At 38.9% G+C, this 17,551-nt stretch overlaps 1 protein-coding gene and 2 long non-coding RNA genes across 6 annotated transcripts in view; 1 reads left to right on the top strand and 2 right to left on the bottom strand.

Moving 5' to 3' along the window:
• The window catches only part of aff2 (AF4/FMR2 family, member 2), a 164,472-nt gene extending 150,806 nt beyond the window's left edge, over positions 1-13,666 (bottom strand). Inside the window, exon 1 of the mRNA XM_042418617.1 lies at positions 13,295-13,666. Coding sequence (XP_042274551.1) covers positions 13,295-13,347 — 53 coding nt within the window. The 5' untranslated portion in view covers positions 13,348-13,666. The remainder of the gene's footprint in view (positions 1-13,294) is intronic.
• Positions 4,008-6,237, top strand: LOC121901715. 2 transcript variants are annotated; one of them, XR_006097388.1, is made up of 4 exons: positions 4,008-4,116; positions 4,220-4,324; positions 4,612-4,880; positions 6,162-6,237. It is a non-coding gene; the product is annotated as an uncharacterized LOC121901715 (long non-coding RNA). The 2 variants fall into 2 exon arrangements; XR_006097387.1 differs by having other exon boundaries at positions 4,011-4,324.
• Positions 5,901-8,837, bottom strand: LOC121901714. 3 transcript variants are annotated; one of them, XR_006097386.1, is made up of 3 exons: positions 7,311-8,837; positions 6,671-7,071; positions 5,901-6,445 (listed from the first exon to the last, which is right to left on the bottom strand). It is a non-coding gene; the product is annotated as an uncharacterized LOC121901714 (long non-coding RNA). The 3 variants fall into 3 exon arrangements; XR_006097385.1 differs by having other exon boundaries at positions 6,671-6,820; XR_006097384.1 differs by having other exon boundaries at positions 6,671-8,837.
• Positions 13,667-17,551: the final 3,885 nt, after the last annotated feature.

Genomic DNA, 17,551 nt, shown 5'->3' with positions numbered 1-17,551 from the left:
AATGGATGAAGACGGTTTTAATAGATAACAACGCAAGCAACATCTTGTGTGGTGCTCAAGCCAGAGATTTAATGTTTTTAGTTGACAACAATAACATGATAACTAGATTTATGTTATAATTTAATGTCAATTCTTATCCAAGTCAATAAATAAAGTAAAAGCTTGTCTTCCTGGGATTAAGGCATCAAGCGCCTTGTCACTAATTGTTCCTGACATGATCCAACGAACAAAACGTATTGTTCAACAATTATTATGAGTCTTGAAATTTATGTTGGAAAAGCAACATCATCAAGAAAGATAATGAAACATGATCACTGCATATAAGGAAGAAGTAAAGGGTAGGATACCTTCAGTTCATTGCCAGCGTGAATGTGCTAGCATGAAAATTTGGGGGAGCTTTTTGAAACTTTGAATATCTGCAGTCTTAATAACTGCACTACTGGGATTCCTGAAGGGGCAGTGAGTGCCCTTGGCCAGTAATTTCATAATTTTTCTAACAAACAGCATGTAACGTTTGACAAGGTGAAGTCAAAGCTCTGGGAACACGACATATAACAAGAACATATGCGATACTGTTTCCTGCTGAGGTGCAAATTATGGCTGATGAAGCCTCCCAAGACCTTTAACACCCTTGAAGAAACCGCAGCACTCAACCTACTCTGGACTAGACAGATGGCAGACTGCATGTTCAGATATTGTGGAAATTTGATAAATCTTCAGTCATTTATTCCTTCATACTTGAACCTTACAGACTAAGGTCTAATATTGTAATGGTGAATGTTTGTGTTAGAAGGATGAGTCTAATTAAATTTTAGTTATAATTATGGTTTTTAATTAAGTCCAATTCATTCTAAAACATGTTTGTTTGGATGAGATTGATGCTGCTGTTGGTTGATGTTTTCTTAAAGCTTTAATTTTATATTATTTCTATGTTGTCAGGTTGGGTTTTTTTTTGGTTGCTTACCTTTAAAATTACATTGATTGTCCATGACTGCTATTCATGTTAATATTTATGTCATAATATAGTAACACCTGAGGACAAGAACATTACTTAAATGTATCACCTCAGGAAACATGATGTCTACAAGGTGAGTCTACTGTACATCTGTTGAGGAAACACAGAGAGTCTATGAACATGACAATAAATCAGGGAATTATATGGTATATATATATATCAGCTTCTCAAAGCGTTGTATCAGTTGTAAATGCATCAGGTAACACTTATTTGAAATTAAGATATTAGTGATTTTTTTTTTTATTTCCTTTCTACCTCTTTTACCTCCTTAATTTTCCTTTTGAACAAAGGAATAATGCCTCTGAGTTAATGGTGAGCTTGTCTGCTGGGATATCTTCCATCCCTCTTTAAAGACCAATTTTCTGTTTTAAATGGCAAAATTACTGCTGATGAAGTTTAAGGAAAGTTGAATTTCTTCCCATCTTTAAGTTAGGCCAATTTTTCATTTTCCTCCTTTTTCCAACTGTCAAAAATGATGTTCTTTTTCAGGCCAACTGCATGAGCATATGTGAACTGAAATTTCATGGATAAAGATAAATGTTCTGCTGAGGATTTTATATCCCATCCAGATGGTTAGTATTTTATTTTCTTATAATACACTTAAGAAAATGAACAGATGGTGTAGCTCTTTATATGGAGCAAATGCAAACCTTAAAATGTTCGGACTCCAACTTGCACCCAGAGATAGAGGACTTACCTGCTGATAAACCTGGTAAACAGCTGATCTCTATACCAGTGCACTGGTATAGAGATCAGCTGTTTACCAGGTACCTGATACCTGATACCTGAACTATCAAACAATTACAGATAGTACGGTAAAGATATTGGGAATTTGAGTGATCTGATTATATAAGTGGATTATCTCATAACACACTTTACATTTGAACAATGAGTTCAGAGGATCCATCTCCTTAACTATAATAACACTCCTCCAATTGAGGCATTTTATAACATCTTCCACTACTTTGATGACTGACAGCTCTGCTTCATATATTTTACTTTTAGTGAAAATGTTCCCATAGATAGATTCTGCAATTTTCTGAGAGCTCGATCTAAATGAAAAAGCTTATGATACTAAAAAGATTTGGGGAAAGGACGTGTCAGCAGTAAGTGATGATGGCATGAGAGAAAGAAATCTAAGAATGTAGAAACTGTAGGTAATCCTGCTGTAGCAGTACAGTTGAGAAAAGTTCACCCCTGTACACCTTCCCTTCATATGTAGTAGACACATTTTTGATCCTAATATCTCACAGATGTGGTACTTTGATTGTCAATGTTCTTAAGTCGTATTTCAGTGGTCTTGGACTTGAATCCAAAAAGAAACTGGAGAAATACTTTAATTGATTTGAAGATTCTTGAAAATCCCTCTAACAGCTGGAAATACACATCTGTATGTTACATCAATTGCAGCTAAGGAGAGATTAATTGTACTTCTGCAGTGGATGAGTGACCCCAGAACTACGGGACTACTTGGCACAGAATAAATACTACAGGATGCATATTAATTACTCTGGTGATCCCTTAACTTTTCATCTAGTGTCACCATCAAGTCACAATTTTAATTCAATTCAATACATTAGTTTATGAAATGCAAATTAGCTAGCGTGGCTGTCAGCTCGCTGATTTTCTTCTTAAAAGTGGCCCCAACATTGCATTGTATTTTTTATCCTTTCTTGTCAAATTAATCAATGAAATTTCAAAAGGTTTCAACTATTTTGTGTCTTCCTGTAATTTTGTGAGTCTTTATCTCCATTTTTCATGTCATGGACTGGTTTTTATTGTGAATATTATATTTTTGCACAACAATACATCAAAAGTCAAATATGGATTTGATGGCTGCATTGTGTTTTTTTTGTTATTTCCTCATGAAAGAACCACGGACAGTGACTGTTTCCTCCCAGATGGACTCCAGGTGATCTGACCAGTTCAACCAGCTTCTTCATTCTGGTTCGCACCTGCTGACAGACCCCCACTCTCCAGCGCAACCAGTATAGGATATGTTTGATTTCTTCCTTCAGTGTGATCTGCAGTTAGTTTTCATTTTTGGGCATTTGCTTGTGAATTTTTGGCAGTTTTGGACAAGACACAGCTTCTTTTCGCAGCCTCTGAGTCGCTGACGATGTTGGTGTGAAGTATCATCAAGTGGTGCTGGTTTGGCAAGCCGAACCCCATCACATAGCAAGAGTGGAAATTTCAGTGTGATGAATGATTTTGTACGTATTGAGCTTGCACGTGTGACTGAGCTGATTGAGAGCTTGGGAGGATTGACGGGCAGATTGAATATTGGACTGTGAGACTGAACATTGAACGCATTGACTATAAATTGACTCTGTCACCACTTCTCCCTGTTGATCCCATCTATTGCAAGCTTATTCCCAGATTCATTTTTACTCTGGTCTGGAAACTGCATTAGATCTTTTTTCACTGCAACTCTGAACTTAGTTTTTTAGAGGTTAAAGCAGCTTAAGCACAGAAATCTTTCAGACTATTTAGGCTCCATCAAGATCCAGTAATAACAACAATAATAATCAGATTCCCTTCCTGCAGAACTTTTTAGATCCAAAACGCGCAGCTAGGATCTTATAATTCCATGCTGACATTATGTGTAATCAATTCCCTAATTAACTACTTAAATTGTTCAACCAATCACCATCAGTGTCAATTAACATTCAAAGCGATCTCCCCCAGATTCCACTGCCATGATTAACCAGCTACATGATGGGCAATTACAGTGCGGAGTATGCAACATTCAATGCAAGCCCTATTACAATCATACAAAGCCTTCAGATCTCCGTGCAAGAGAATGAAACAAGGAGCGAGATGGGAGGAGGAGGAGGAGGAGGAGGAGGGAGAAAAAGCAACAAAGAAGAGAAGAGATGAAAGGGTATTTCTTCAGGAGGAGGAGGAGGAGGGGACCTACAGTGTTGGTGGGTTCGTTCAGATTTAACAAAGGCGTGGGGAGCTTCAAGATTGTTTTCTCTCTCATTTTTTTTTTTTTTCCCTTAAAGGGAAAATCCACTGTCAAACACGAGCCGCACATCAATGGCAAGTGACAGACTTTTAACTCCAATCTGAGTGATTTCCATGGTTTCTACTGAGAGGTGTGCGTCATTTTTTATGCCAGTGAAATGCATTGTAAAATTTGAGAAAAATGGGTCCATTTGAAAATAACTCTTTCTCTCTGTTCTGGTTTTCATCCTCCAGTGGTGGCGTTATCCTCCTTATAATCTTGGACAGTTCAGTCCATTTCAACATGTATTAGCACTGAGTCACCAGCTACATCAAAGGTGTAGGAGCCTCCAGCTTTTGGTAAAAGACACTGGTTAAGAGCAGACTGTCAGCATTATGGACTGCACTGTCTCCATTTCCAATTAAATACATTTAATCATGTTTTATGTGGCCTGGATCATGGTCAAAAAGTTAATTTTGTTGAATTGTTTGTATTTGGTTGTTTTACTTTAAAGGTGACATACTATACTCCTTTCCCACAAGTTAACACAGTTCACTGGGGTCTTAATAAAATGTCTCTGACATGCTTTGGTCATAATACCTCAAAGATAAAGCACCACAGCAGCCTTCTCATCCTATCTAATCAGCCCTGTTCAGAATGACCGGTTTGAGTGCCTGTTCCTTTAAATGACAATGAGCTGCTGCTCACCTCACCCCCCTCTTCTGCGGGGTGTGCCAACACAAGTATGGCTTCACACTACCATGGCAACTGTTGAGCGTGAACCCTGGAAGAAACATGGCTGCCAAAGAAAACAGCGCTGCCGCCATATATGCTTGAACCAGAGTCAGACCCTGAGCAAGAAGAGGCTCCCGAACAAGTTTGAGCATCAAAGATAAAACAGGATGTTTCTGAATGGTTAGTTATTAACTTTATGTCACTTGGACGTTTCTTTTTGTATGTGGTTACGTTAGCTAAAGTCATACAGTGTTGCTGGCTGCGGTGGCCGATATTAGATATAAAAAGACGGTGTGTTTAAAATGTGGAAAAATGAAAATAAGGCCATAAACACTATCGATAATTTATCTTCATTTATCAAAAGTTAGGTTTCTGGCATGTAAATAAATATAAGTAACGTAAACAACATTAAGCTATTCCCATTACACCAGTAAAGTTCAAGCTCAAACGTTGCAGCCATGTTTTCTCAACAGCAGTACCTGCCAAATTTCCAAGCAAGGGATGTAGGATTGTCTGCCAATTCCTCATAACTCATAGTAATATATGTTTACCAATTATTACAGCATTTAAACATTATGTACTTATTAACATTAACAACCTTATTAGATTGTTGCATTTGGTCACTTACTGTATGTCCTTATTAGTAACAAGACATTCAAAGAAACTACACCTGCAACGTTGTCACTTTTTTAATCTCTTTCCTGGCACAAGTGTATTTGTGGGAATTGTGCAACAAAGCCTACAGAGGCTGAGAATGTCTGCTGCAGGGAGATACCGCAGGCAGTATGAATGCTTGATGAATGAAACTGTAATAATGCAGTCATTATCTTTTCTACATTGCATGTCACTTACTCTTTCAAATTTACCAGGTTACAAGAAGACTACAGAAGCTTCAAAACCAACCATCATGCATGATGGATCATTGTGGCCTCAAACTGTGTGTTTGAATGTGTTCTCACTACAGAATATATTCAACATTTATAGAGTGGACTATGAGCCTTTACGTCTTAAGGGGAATAGAGCTTTAAGTATTTTTTATGCATATAAATTGCCAATTATTATTGTGATATAAATATGAGTAAGGAAGAAAATAGAATACATATTGTTTCCTCTATCTTACATTGATTACTGTTCATCTTTCATGTTTGTCACTTGTTAACACTTAATATATCAAACACTGCAAGCACACAAAACAGTTTATATAGACTTAGCTTTTATTGTCATAAAGATCATTACAGCAAATACCACACAACTTTTGAAACAAAGTTATTCAATGTACCACCTTGTACAGCAGTCCTGAGTGTTTAAAAATAGGGAAAAATGCTAATAAAAAGTATTGTTTACAAAAACAACCAAATTTGTTTTATCAGTCAGGTTTCACATAAGCCATAGTAGGATGGACACACTATAAATGGGTGTCACCATTTACTGTTGACTAAATATCACGTAACCTTTGCTCAGCCATTACAGATACTCGGCCTACAGAAGCTTTGTAAGCTGGTGTTGGGGCTTTCTGGGCTGGAGAATCCGAGCTGCCTGCCTTCCTGGTGCTACGGATATGGACTGAATTCCCTGACGCTCAAGGAAGGTATGCGTCATTCAGACCTGAACCTCTACATGTAGCTGGCTATTGCTTCCTGCCTCTCTGGTCTTTCAAACTGGGCAGAGAGATCCTCAGGGATGGGGATCTTCAGCACCTCAACCATATGGGGCAGAGTCCTGGAAAAACAGTTCATCCACGTAATCTGTAATACAAAAAAAGAAAAAGATTATTTATACTTTGGGAAATTCTCCAATAACCCAGTAGCCCTGTTGCAGGGTTGCACATTTATTTTTTTTAGGTTTATTAATCATGAAGGTCATTTGAAGACGATTACTTTATATGTAATTCATTTTTCACTTGTTGTATAGTGGCTGTTTGCCCATTTTTTGACTTTGTGGGATTTTCAATAAAAGCTTGTAAAACTTACAGAAGGTTGGCTCTGCTTTCACTGGCTTTTCTGTGCATTCTTCCTTCTTGGACTTTGGGAAATTGACTTTAAATAGCTGCTCGCCAGCTGATGTTGCTGCTTGGGGACACCCAGTATTTTCATTAACGTGCAGGGCTGCCAGGTAGAGTCCTGGAAGGAGAAATAATAGATGGTGGAGAGCACATGTAAATATACACTGTACACATTCCCTTAGGTATTAAGAAATACAGATGGTCGTAAAACACATTTTACCCTAGCACAACATGCTAACGTCGCTAACCCCTGGCTACCTGAGTGGAACACATCTGTAACTTAATCTGCAGACCGTCTACATGTGGGACGGGGCCGGAGGTGAAATGGCCTCCATGATTCACAGCAAGTCATAAACTTCTTGTGAATCTCTATAAAATCAGCAGCAAGAAACAAAGTGGACATCACCATCCATTCTCTCATTTTACTCTCTTGTTATTATGAGTGTTGATAAGACAGTTCATCTTATAGACATTTAACTAACAAACTAATATCAATAATGTTATTGTGGATCCTGCAAGTAACGTCAGTAACTTTCAAGAAAATTACATCTATTACCTCAGCGTTAGCGTTAGCTAGTGCTTAACACAAATATTTTTTAAATACTTACATTTTCCTCGTTGGCAGTTCTGTCACGGATAGTTGGTATTGATCCCTCTTCCAGAAAAGTTTCGTGGCCAGTCCTGCGTTGTACTGACCCAGGTCGGTAAAGCAGTCAGACACAAAGTGGTTAACACACACATACAGGTTTTTACCAGCTGTAACTGGAACGTTGCCATAAAAAATAAACTTTATCCACTCAGTTCTTCTGTCCGCTGTGGGTAGAGATACTCAGATGGGGGGGCGATACAATTCCAATGAGCCCCTACTTGATGTATGAGGAGGCAAATCTGAATGGCTCACAGTCACACATTTTGGGACCTAGCTAGCCCACAAAAAACTGACTGGGTTGTCTAATATCACAGTTTGTGTTGGTAAGCACATCAGAGACCCAAACGTATGTGCCCAAACACTGACAAAGTGAGTTTTTCATGATATGTGACGTTTAACACTGTCCAATTAAAAGGCGAATCACAACTTTCAAACAAAAGTCACATATACTCCCAGCTGCTCATTTACTGTACAGAAATTTGGCAGCAGATCCTCCAAACTAAACAACAAATAGGGGCATTTTCTGTTCTGTGGTGGCTTTCATCAGGATAATATCGTTTGTCATTGTTTAGCCAAGAGTTACAGTTATAGTTCTCAAGATTTCATTCCTGGTTGATTTGGTGACACCTGTGGTTAATTTGTCAGAAACACAACAGAAGAGCAACTACTCTGTCTGTTTACAGCCCAACTAAACAAAATCATGCTGTTTTATTACGGAAGTCAGTCAAATATAAAGAAACAGTGATTTCATGCTGTACACGGCACGAGTAGTTTTCCACACAACAGCGGGGCAAAGTGGAATTGTTACCTTGCTGACAGGGGTTAAATTGGGATTTGTTATGTGGGAGGGGGGACTTTGTGGTTTTCAGGGTTGCTATGGGTGCACATGGGTGTGTGCATGGACTACAAGATCTGATTGATATCATTTGACAAACTGTAAATAAAATATAACAAGGTGAGACAACCCTCTGCTCTGAGCACTAAAACACTAAACAAAGTCATTCTAGATAAAAACAAACCAGAGCTGTGCCCATTTTAAGCTAATTGTATTGTATTGTTTTTTATTTTTTCTTTTAAACTGTAAATCACAATCAATGTATTTGAGTGTGTGTTTTATTGTTCTTCCATATCTGTAGTGTACAGTGGTTTTATGATAATGAAAGCTGTATGTTTTAATTGCACAGTACATGTAAAGCCCAACTAGGGACAAGAGTTGAAAATTAGCAATAGCTATAAACTCTCTGTGCAGCACATCAGTTTCATGCTCTGTACTGGAACTATGTTAAATTGCATCGTCCCTATCAAATAAAATAAAAATTTAAATTCATACTTTCTTTAATACCAAAGTCAAGTTTGGACGAATACAACAGACAGTTCTGGTTGTACGATTAAAATAATAGCTTTGACTTTTAAAGAGATGTATGTACCAAAGCAAAAATACACACATATTACATTACATAAGAGAAAAACACCATATAATCAAGTAAAAAACAATATATAGACATTAAATTATGTTTTGAATATGTATTTTTGCTTATATAATACCGTTTTATTTTGAATACAAAATCTAATTTTTGGTTTTCTTCTTGCTTCACACCTTCTTTTTTTCCCCACCCGCATTTTGTGAAGACCCGCCCTACTCTGCCTCTGATTGGCTTGAACTTGTTGCCCTTGTTGGTTCAGTTGGTTAGGTTTGGGCAGGAAAAGTGAGATGTTTGGGTAAGAGTAGAATATCAGAGACAGAGCCAATCAGAGGCAGAGTAGGAAATAATGCTTGTTTCATCGCTAACATGAAGCTGTTAGCTAGCTTAAACTGAAACTGAGCTGTGTTGCGTTCAGAGAAACAGACTTATTAACTGAGCACAACCGGGTAGGTCCATGTTTTATTTCTGTCCTTGTTTGTAAAACTAAACATTTATTAACAGATATTCTCAGTAAATGAGACAGTCTGCTGCATTTGACTGAGCCATGTTTAGCCGTTTTTTTTGTTTGCTAGCTTGATGCACCTCAACATTGTGCAAAGAACACGTTTGTTTTGTTTTATTTTGTATGTCAGTGTGCACATTGTGTATGTACATACATGTGCATATATACATGCAGATATATATATATATATATAGCTAAGAAGAAAATGTGTTTTAGACATTGTTTGAATTATAAAGACTGAGAAAAGTATGAAAATATATACATTGTTGAAGAAAGTGTCCCCTGATGACAGAACAGCGTAGTGCTGGCCAGTGCCGCGGCTGAGCCCTGGCCAGCCCCGGCACAATTTAACCCCTGCTTGCTGAGAAGTTGGAGCTGTGCAGCCTGTCACCTGCAGCTCACTGTTGGCTGTTCCTTCTTGTTTCATTCCTCTCTGCACTATTTAAAATTAATCCACAGTCAAAAATGCCAAAAATGACCGTGTCTCGTTTAGTTCACTTTTGATGAACAGTCGCTGTCAGCACTAATCGTGGTCACAAATACACTGTTTCCTGAGGCTGCTTCACGATAAAAGCCACCTCGTGTAGGAGGAGTAGTTCACTGATGTTTCCCACTGCAGCAGCAGTAGGAAACATTCACATTAGCAGTAACTTAATACAGCTCTGACATGCGTAGGGAATGGCGGACTCCACCACTGATAATTGATTTGCTTAGGGTTATGCACAAAAACTACACGGTCAAGGTTAGGGGACTACTGTGATCATGATTAAAAGAAACAAATCTCGTCTCTGTCTGCCACGCTGCGATGAACTTGTTGGAATTATTTTTATGTAAGGCAACATGAGACGAGTGATTGCTCTGGTAGCCTGCCATGACTTAATCAATGTAACTGATAGAGGAGACACTGAATGCCAAAGTATTTTCCTTTAATCTGAAGTGGTCACATCTTGCCAATACCTGATCCACTTAGGTCAGTATCAGCTCCTGATACTGATCCAGCGGATCAGTTCGGTGTAATCCCTAATCGTGGTGGGAAATGGGAAACAAAATTCAGGCTCCCATGTTAAGATCACAAGCTTATGAGGATCTGGATGTCTTTTTTTTTTCTTTACTTAGTTAAGGCTGGGAATGATCATGGTCATGGTTAAAAGAATCCAGCATTGGAAACGACAAATGAAAAGTGGTCACCTATAACAACGTCACACTCTTTGTTGACCCAATCATCCACCTTTCCTAATTCCTCCCTAAGACATCCACCTGTACTTCTGATAGACAACAATAGCTCCTTGTCAGCTAACCCTTAACATTTGATAAATTGTCCTCCCTTCATCTTATTACACCAGACCATGAACATACAATCACACAGTGTCAAGAAGAGTCTTCTAGGGACTGGCACACCTTCACCTACAAGACCTAATCAAGGTTCATCATACAACCTGGTCAACTGATCGGCAGCTCTGCTAATTGTTCTTCATTTTAATCTACAGTTTCTTCGTTTCTGTATTTTTTTCCCCTCTAATAAAGCCTGTTTCTGTGCAAGCCCAGTTTCCCATCAGGACCAAGTGACAGCAGCGGCGTGATGGACTGGTGGCACGGGGAGGGTTACACGTTTAGACACCCTGAGCTTGTTGTTCAGCCCTGAGCAGCTCCTCTCCAGCAGCGGGGGGTTAAGTACCTTGCTCCAGGGCCCATCCGTGGTGGCTGCTGGGGGACAGCACTGTGTGTCACTTTAACAGCTCAGTTTTCCAGCTGGAATAAGAAGGATTCAAAACAGCAACGTGGTTGCCAAGTTATTGTGCTCCCACTACGATACATGGTTGACCTGGAGAGGCTGTTATACAGTATATGATCAACCTCCTAACATCCTCCTGACTATTTTAGCACTATGTGAGACAGATACATATTTGGACAGCACAACACTGCATGGACCACAGCATACATAAAAATATATCCAGTAAAATATTTATCCAGCATGTAAAAGCTGTAGTGAAACATGTCTGATACTGTTTCTCATCATGCAGCTTGTTTGTAGTTACAGGTTTCTGGAACATGCACATCAACTTCAATCACATTCATACAAACTGAAGCCTAAACTGGGAGCTACCCAGTACCTGTAAAGCTGAACTGAATTGTAGAATTATTCTTTAATTACTTTTCTTTTGTCTAATTTCTGCAAAAACCAACGTTGCAATATTTTCAAAAATAATTCAGAGTAACAGTATTCCTTGTTATATTTAACCCTTTCTTGGGATTTTTGGATGACAGGCTAATTTGATATCAGAGAACCTATTTCATTCTCAGGGACTGATATTTTAAGCATCCTTTAGTTGGACTGACACAGTTGTAAAGCAATTGCAAGACACAGCACAGACAAGTCCAGCACAATTTTTATCCCACATGTAAAAACTGTAATGACACACGTCTGATAACATCTTTGATTTTCACGCATGGGTTTATTTTATTCCTCAAATTTTCCTGAGCATGCACGGAGTTTCTCCACATCACCTCATCTTGCATTCATCATACACCGAAGCCAAAACTGTGAGCTGCCCAATCCAAGCTGGCAGACAGACTGTTACTTTCCTTATGTTCAATTTTTGTATAAACCAGTGTGCTGTAATGTTTTCCAAAGCAGACAGCCTCATGGCGTTCTTTTACACCACCAACATCTTTTGGCCTCTCTGGTGATGACACTGCGGGTCTTTGTTCTTACAGTATGTCCTCTGTTGCATCTAAAAAAATCCTCGCTGAGGAATGTATGTAAAGGCAATGCAATATTGCACAGTATGGATTAGGGCTGCAACAAATATTTTCTATATTGATTAATCATCGCTTAATTTAATCTATAAAATATCAGAAAAAAAGTGAAAAATGCTGATCACATGTTCCCAGAGCCCAAGGCGACATCTTCAAATGTCTTATTTAGTCTGACTGACAGTCTGAAACCTGAAGATATTCTTATACAATCACATAAAACAGAGAAAAAGGTGCAAATCACACAAGAGAAGCTGGAACCAGAGAATATTTTGTGTTTTCTGCTCTTTTTTTTTGCAGAAAACACACATTACAATTGGTTATGAAAATAGCTGCAGATTAATTTTCGGTCATCCAGCTATTTGATTAATTAACAAGACAGCAGCATGAAAGACTAAAGTACAAACCACAAGCCCGGTGCTGTTGATTCTTTCCATGAAATGATCATTGTGTGCACAAGAGGAAGAAAATCTAGTTTTAGCAGCTATGAACTGTGAACTGCTTGACTCACAGTGATCAGTGCATGAAGGACTTGATCTGTCTTGCAGCACTTCCTAAAATCACCACAACCCAACTTCACTCCTTCATTATGTGCCCATGACTGTGTGTGTGTGTGTGTGTGTGTGTGTGTGAGACTGTGGATGTCACCTGTACTGACAGCAGGCAGACAAAGGTGGAGGGTGAACTCACCTAAACTCTGTTTACCAACCTTTTTTTTTTTTTTAGCCAAAAAAAAGATGAGATTTTCAGGACTGAACTGAAATAAATAATGTAGTATCAAACTTATGTGTTACCTGTGTCACATCCACCTTTCTCTCATGTCACCGCTCTGTCACATCACCCGGTGCGGTCTCACATTCAAATCAAACATTCCTTAATATATCACAATGAGACAGTAAAAGCCGGCGTTGTGCTGTGTGTGTCTGTGTGTGTGTGTGTGTGTGTGTGTGTGTGTGTGTGTGTGTGTGTGTGTGTGTGTGTGCAGGCTACGTATGCATGCTGAGCCTCCCGGTTCGTCTCAAGCAACAACGGCAGCTTACGGTGACAAAGAAACACGGTTTGCACGATTTCTCCGGGACTCACTTTGGCTTCCTCTCCATCCCCCCCAAAAACGCAACGCAAGCCTTGATTTTGCCTCAAAAAGCGGGGATGTCATGTCCGCTCATCCCCCTAAATCCTGCACATATATTTAGTTACAAAAAATAAAAATAAAAATAAAAAAAAACATACAGAAAATAACAAACCTGTGTGCGCAGGACTTACCATGGTTGTTCAAGCTCCCAGTCTCTGAAAAAGTCGAATTCAAAGAGATCCATGGCCGCTTCGGCTGGTGCTGTTGGTGGTTAAAATCCAAAGCTGGTGCTACGTGGTTCTACATAGGCTACTGATACTGAGTGTGTGTGTGTGTGTGTGTGTGTGTGTGTGAGTGTGTGTGTCAGAGAGGGAGAGAGAGAGAGAGAGTAGACACAAGCGGCTGCCTGCCAGGAAGCTGCTACGTGGTCAAGGCAAGCTGACAGCCAGGCAGAGGTGGAGGGAGGGAGAGAGAGCACACACACACACACACATACACACACACACACTGAAGAAGGCTGTACAAGACAAGTAACAGTGAGATATTCACTGCAAAAATTTCCCTTCATAACAAGTAGAGCTATTTTTGTTGCACGGATCTCACAAAAATAAACCTTGCATCCCAAGAAATGTGAAACATTGACTGCAACAGCTGGAAAATGATTTGAATGCTTTAAAAAAAAAAAAAAAAAAAAAAAAAAAAAAAAGCTGCACTTGTATTTGTGCTTCATGTTACAGATGATACATGTTATCGGTTTAATCTTCATCTTGCAGGAAACCACAAGACAAGTCATTTCAGTTCTGATCTGTGTGTTCTCATGAGTCCGGTTAAAACTTAAGAATCTCACGGTTGATTTTTGTTATCTCATCATACTCTGTGAAATGGGAAATGGCATTAGATTCAAAGGTGTGACAGTAAAGTATAATGAGTGCACCAGCTCACTCAGCGAGCCATGAGGAGTCTTTGTTCAGCTACAGGGTGTGTATTAATGCATGGTGCGTGGCAGGGCTGTAGCCAACATTTTAAATAGACTACCGAGGCCCAGATTCCAAAATACAACCCCACAAAGACAGCTTTGACTCTAGCCACCATAAACAGTCTGAAACATGTTCAACTTTCTTTTCTTTCTTTTTTGGAAAACACATTTTAATAATTCACTTATCTATTCACATAGATTTTTTTCTGTCAATTTTATCTCGCTACCTGATTTTTTCCCCACAGATATCAGCGTATAATACTAAAATACTAAAGATCTTTATCATAATTTAAATTAATGTAATGATCTTTTTCAAATTTAAAGATATTTAGTCTAAAAAATCCATCATGTATAAATGTGTAAATGTGTCAAATTTCCAGTAATACAGAGGACATGGCCTCCGTGTTCTCCTGGTGTAGGGGGTGTAGTATGACCTCTGTTGTTTTTTGAGGTCAATCTGAATGCAAAGTGTAGGGCTTTAATCATGAAATTTAGCAGTATTGGAAAGTTTTTTTTTGCAAAAATACACCACAAAGTAGGGCTACAGTACAGAGAAAGTACCAATTCTCAAGATCTGACGTCCTGCTCAGACGCACTTGTGGACAGAAATGGAAGAAAGCAGAGTATCCACACACTGGATTATAGCTCATAAACCGTACTGAACTGAACCGGATCAGCATTTTCATGTGATTTTGATGTGGCTGGTCATTCTGTAACTGTAATTTCAGGGTTACTCATTTCTTTCCTTTGCCATTATTTTCTCGTCTGTGGGGTCTATTGAGTCTTGTGCATAGTAGCCACATTATGCTGTATTTCACTTTCAAAATATTTTAAATATAAAAATAAAAGTAGCTTTTTTTCTTCTTCGACAACCAGACAAACTCCATCTGCTGAGAACCATGCAATGCAATTTAAAGCTCTAAAGCGATCTATCACGCACCTGTCCTAAATACAGGATTGGATGTACACACCATTACCCTTCTGTATCACCCAAACTTTATCCCAAAATCCAAATTATCACCTGAAAATAGCAAATAGTCAGGTGAAGTGTGTTCATGAGCCTGGTGTCTACACTGATTGGTTACAGGATTCCAGACGGTCGCTGCTGCAATTAGGATGGAAAGTTGTCTTGTTCAGCTTCAGTGAAGTAACTTGGGTGCAGAGAGGTGGCAAAGCAGCAAGCTAGTAGTGACAAATGTACTCAAAAGTACTGCACTGTCTTTGAACCTCACAAGCTGTCACCTGCTTTTATGTCTTCATCCGACCACTTCACCTTTGTTTCCGATCAGTCGTGCTACAAGCGTGTTAATAACAGTTTAGCAGCCCACCATCCTCGCTCTCCATCACGCAACACATGCCCAGCAGCACGTTTTTACTGTTTACGCCTTGCTATGAATAATGATCGAGCAGATGGTTGAAACTTCTCACTCAGCATGTGTTGTAGCAATGGTTCCTTTGTGACATCACTGTCCTCTCCTTTTAAAAAAAATAAAAAAACAAAAAAAAAAAGCCCTCCTACGCAAAAGCTTGCATGTTTTTTCACCCGTGATCGCAGCAGAGGGAACACGAGGAGTCGAACTGTATCGGAAATAACATTTGAAGATATACTGTGAACTGTGTGTGTGTGTGTGTGTGTGTGTGTGTGTGTTGTTTTGGATAGCGTGTCACAGAGTTTGTGTGCGTGAGTATTTTGGTCTGGTCCGGGGCAACATGCCAGCACTACTCTGCATCACGCTCTGCAAGTACAAACAGCAGCCACAGAGAGAAGAGAAAAAACTCACGATACTTGTCCTCGGCTCTTCAGTGGAAGTGTGTGAGTTAACCATAGAGCATGATGGGAATAAAATACTGCTGGCTGCTGTCTGAAAGTGCTGTTTCACGACCTTGATCAATTCCAGCCATTTCAACCCCACAAATCAAAATTCCAGACATCTCCGGACGTTAAAAACACCACATCAAAATTCAACAAATATTCAAGGATTTTAAGCACCTGCGGGAACATTGGGTGCATTCGGGGTGCGTGTGTGTGTGTGTGTGTGTGTGTGTGTGTGTGTGTGTGTGTGTGTGTGTGTGGAAGAAAGGCTGTCCAAAACTAGGTCAGACACTGAGAGACAGAGAGTGACTGAAGAGAGAGAGAGGAACGGATACAAAGATATAGCAGAAATGAAAAAGAAATTGCAGGATGAGTTAGTGGAGAATTAAATGACAAAAAGAGATAGACAGACATTCAGAAAAAATGTGATTATAGCGAGAAGGGCAAATATACATAGAGCTACACACATAAATTCATGATTACTCTCCTCAATTCAATTTGAAGTCATTACACAGTCTTTACTACGACCAGAGTGGCTGTTTGTTTAGAGGTTTCCTTTTTTTTGGCAGTGTTGTTAAGGCCACAGCTGTGCCAGTAATTTATATTTAAATGGTGATATGGAGAGTTAGAGTCTCACTCACAGACACACTGAGCTGAAAAGAAAAATACAAACTGATAAAATAGTCAAGAAGGACCAAGTTCTCAGCTTTGAGCTCATTATACTTGCTGTGTATCCTGCAGAAGTTGAGAAGTGCATGTCATGAATTTTCAATATGTTCATCTCTCTCTCTCCCTCTGTCTCTCTCCCTCTCTCTCGCTCTCTCTCTCTCTGGTGCATGTATTAGCAGTAGTGAATCAACACAGCACCACACCTCCACCATGTGGTTCATCATAAGTATTACACTATGAAGAAAATGGATGAACATTGAGTTAAATGTTGCACTGAATCATATTTTTCATCACACAATTACAAAAATCTTCCTCTGCCTTTATTCTTACCTGCAGTTTATCTTTTGTGCTGTAAGAAACTTGCTGAAAACCACCAGTGTGACTCTGATGAACTCCACAGTTCATTCCACAGCAAAACGCTTGTTTGCAGAAATAAGTGATAAGCTGATTAGTTGCATACTTTCCACCACAGATTCTTGAGCACAAAGACTTTATTCTTTAAATCAAATGCTATTACAAGAAAAATAAGCTATACAGTATATCAAAAGGAGTATACCTCATTCAAATCTGTCCTGACTCTAAATATACACATTAGTTTACATGTCTTCTTATTAAGGTAGATATTGTTTGTGGTGCACACAGTACTTCATTTGTATTCTACATCCCACAGCATGCCTTCTATAAGATCACAGTTTTCTATTTGATTTGACTGTAAAAATGAGTCTGTGTGTCTTTTTAAGTATCACCACACAAGTTTACTCAAAGAAATACATGTTCATAGGATAAAGATGTTGTTATTCTATTTTTTTCTCCTTCATTTCGTCAACAAATTCCATGAAAAAAAAACAGCAGTGTGTTAGTCCATTTCTGAAATACATTTTGATTTACTGACAAGTAAGAAAAAATAGAGAATATCACCAGATTCATCCAGCCAGCTAGCGGAGGGATTGAATCCTGGTGTGTGTAACTAGGTTCAGCAGCTTGTTATCA

The sequence above is a fragment of the Thunnus maccoyii genome, chromosome 8 (assembly GCF_910596095.1).
Source record: "Thunnus maccoyii chromosome 8, fThuMac1.1, whole genome shotgun sequence".
NCBI classification, from domain to species: domain Eukaryota; kingdom Metazoa; phylum Chordata; class Actinopteri; order Scombriformes; family Scombridae; genus Thunnus; species Thunnus maccoyii.
The sequence above is the reverse complement of the archived record's forward strand: the minus strand, read 5'-3'. Positions and strand labels throughout refer to the sequence as shown.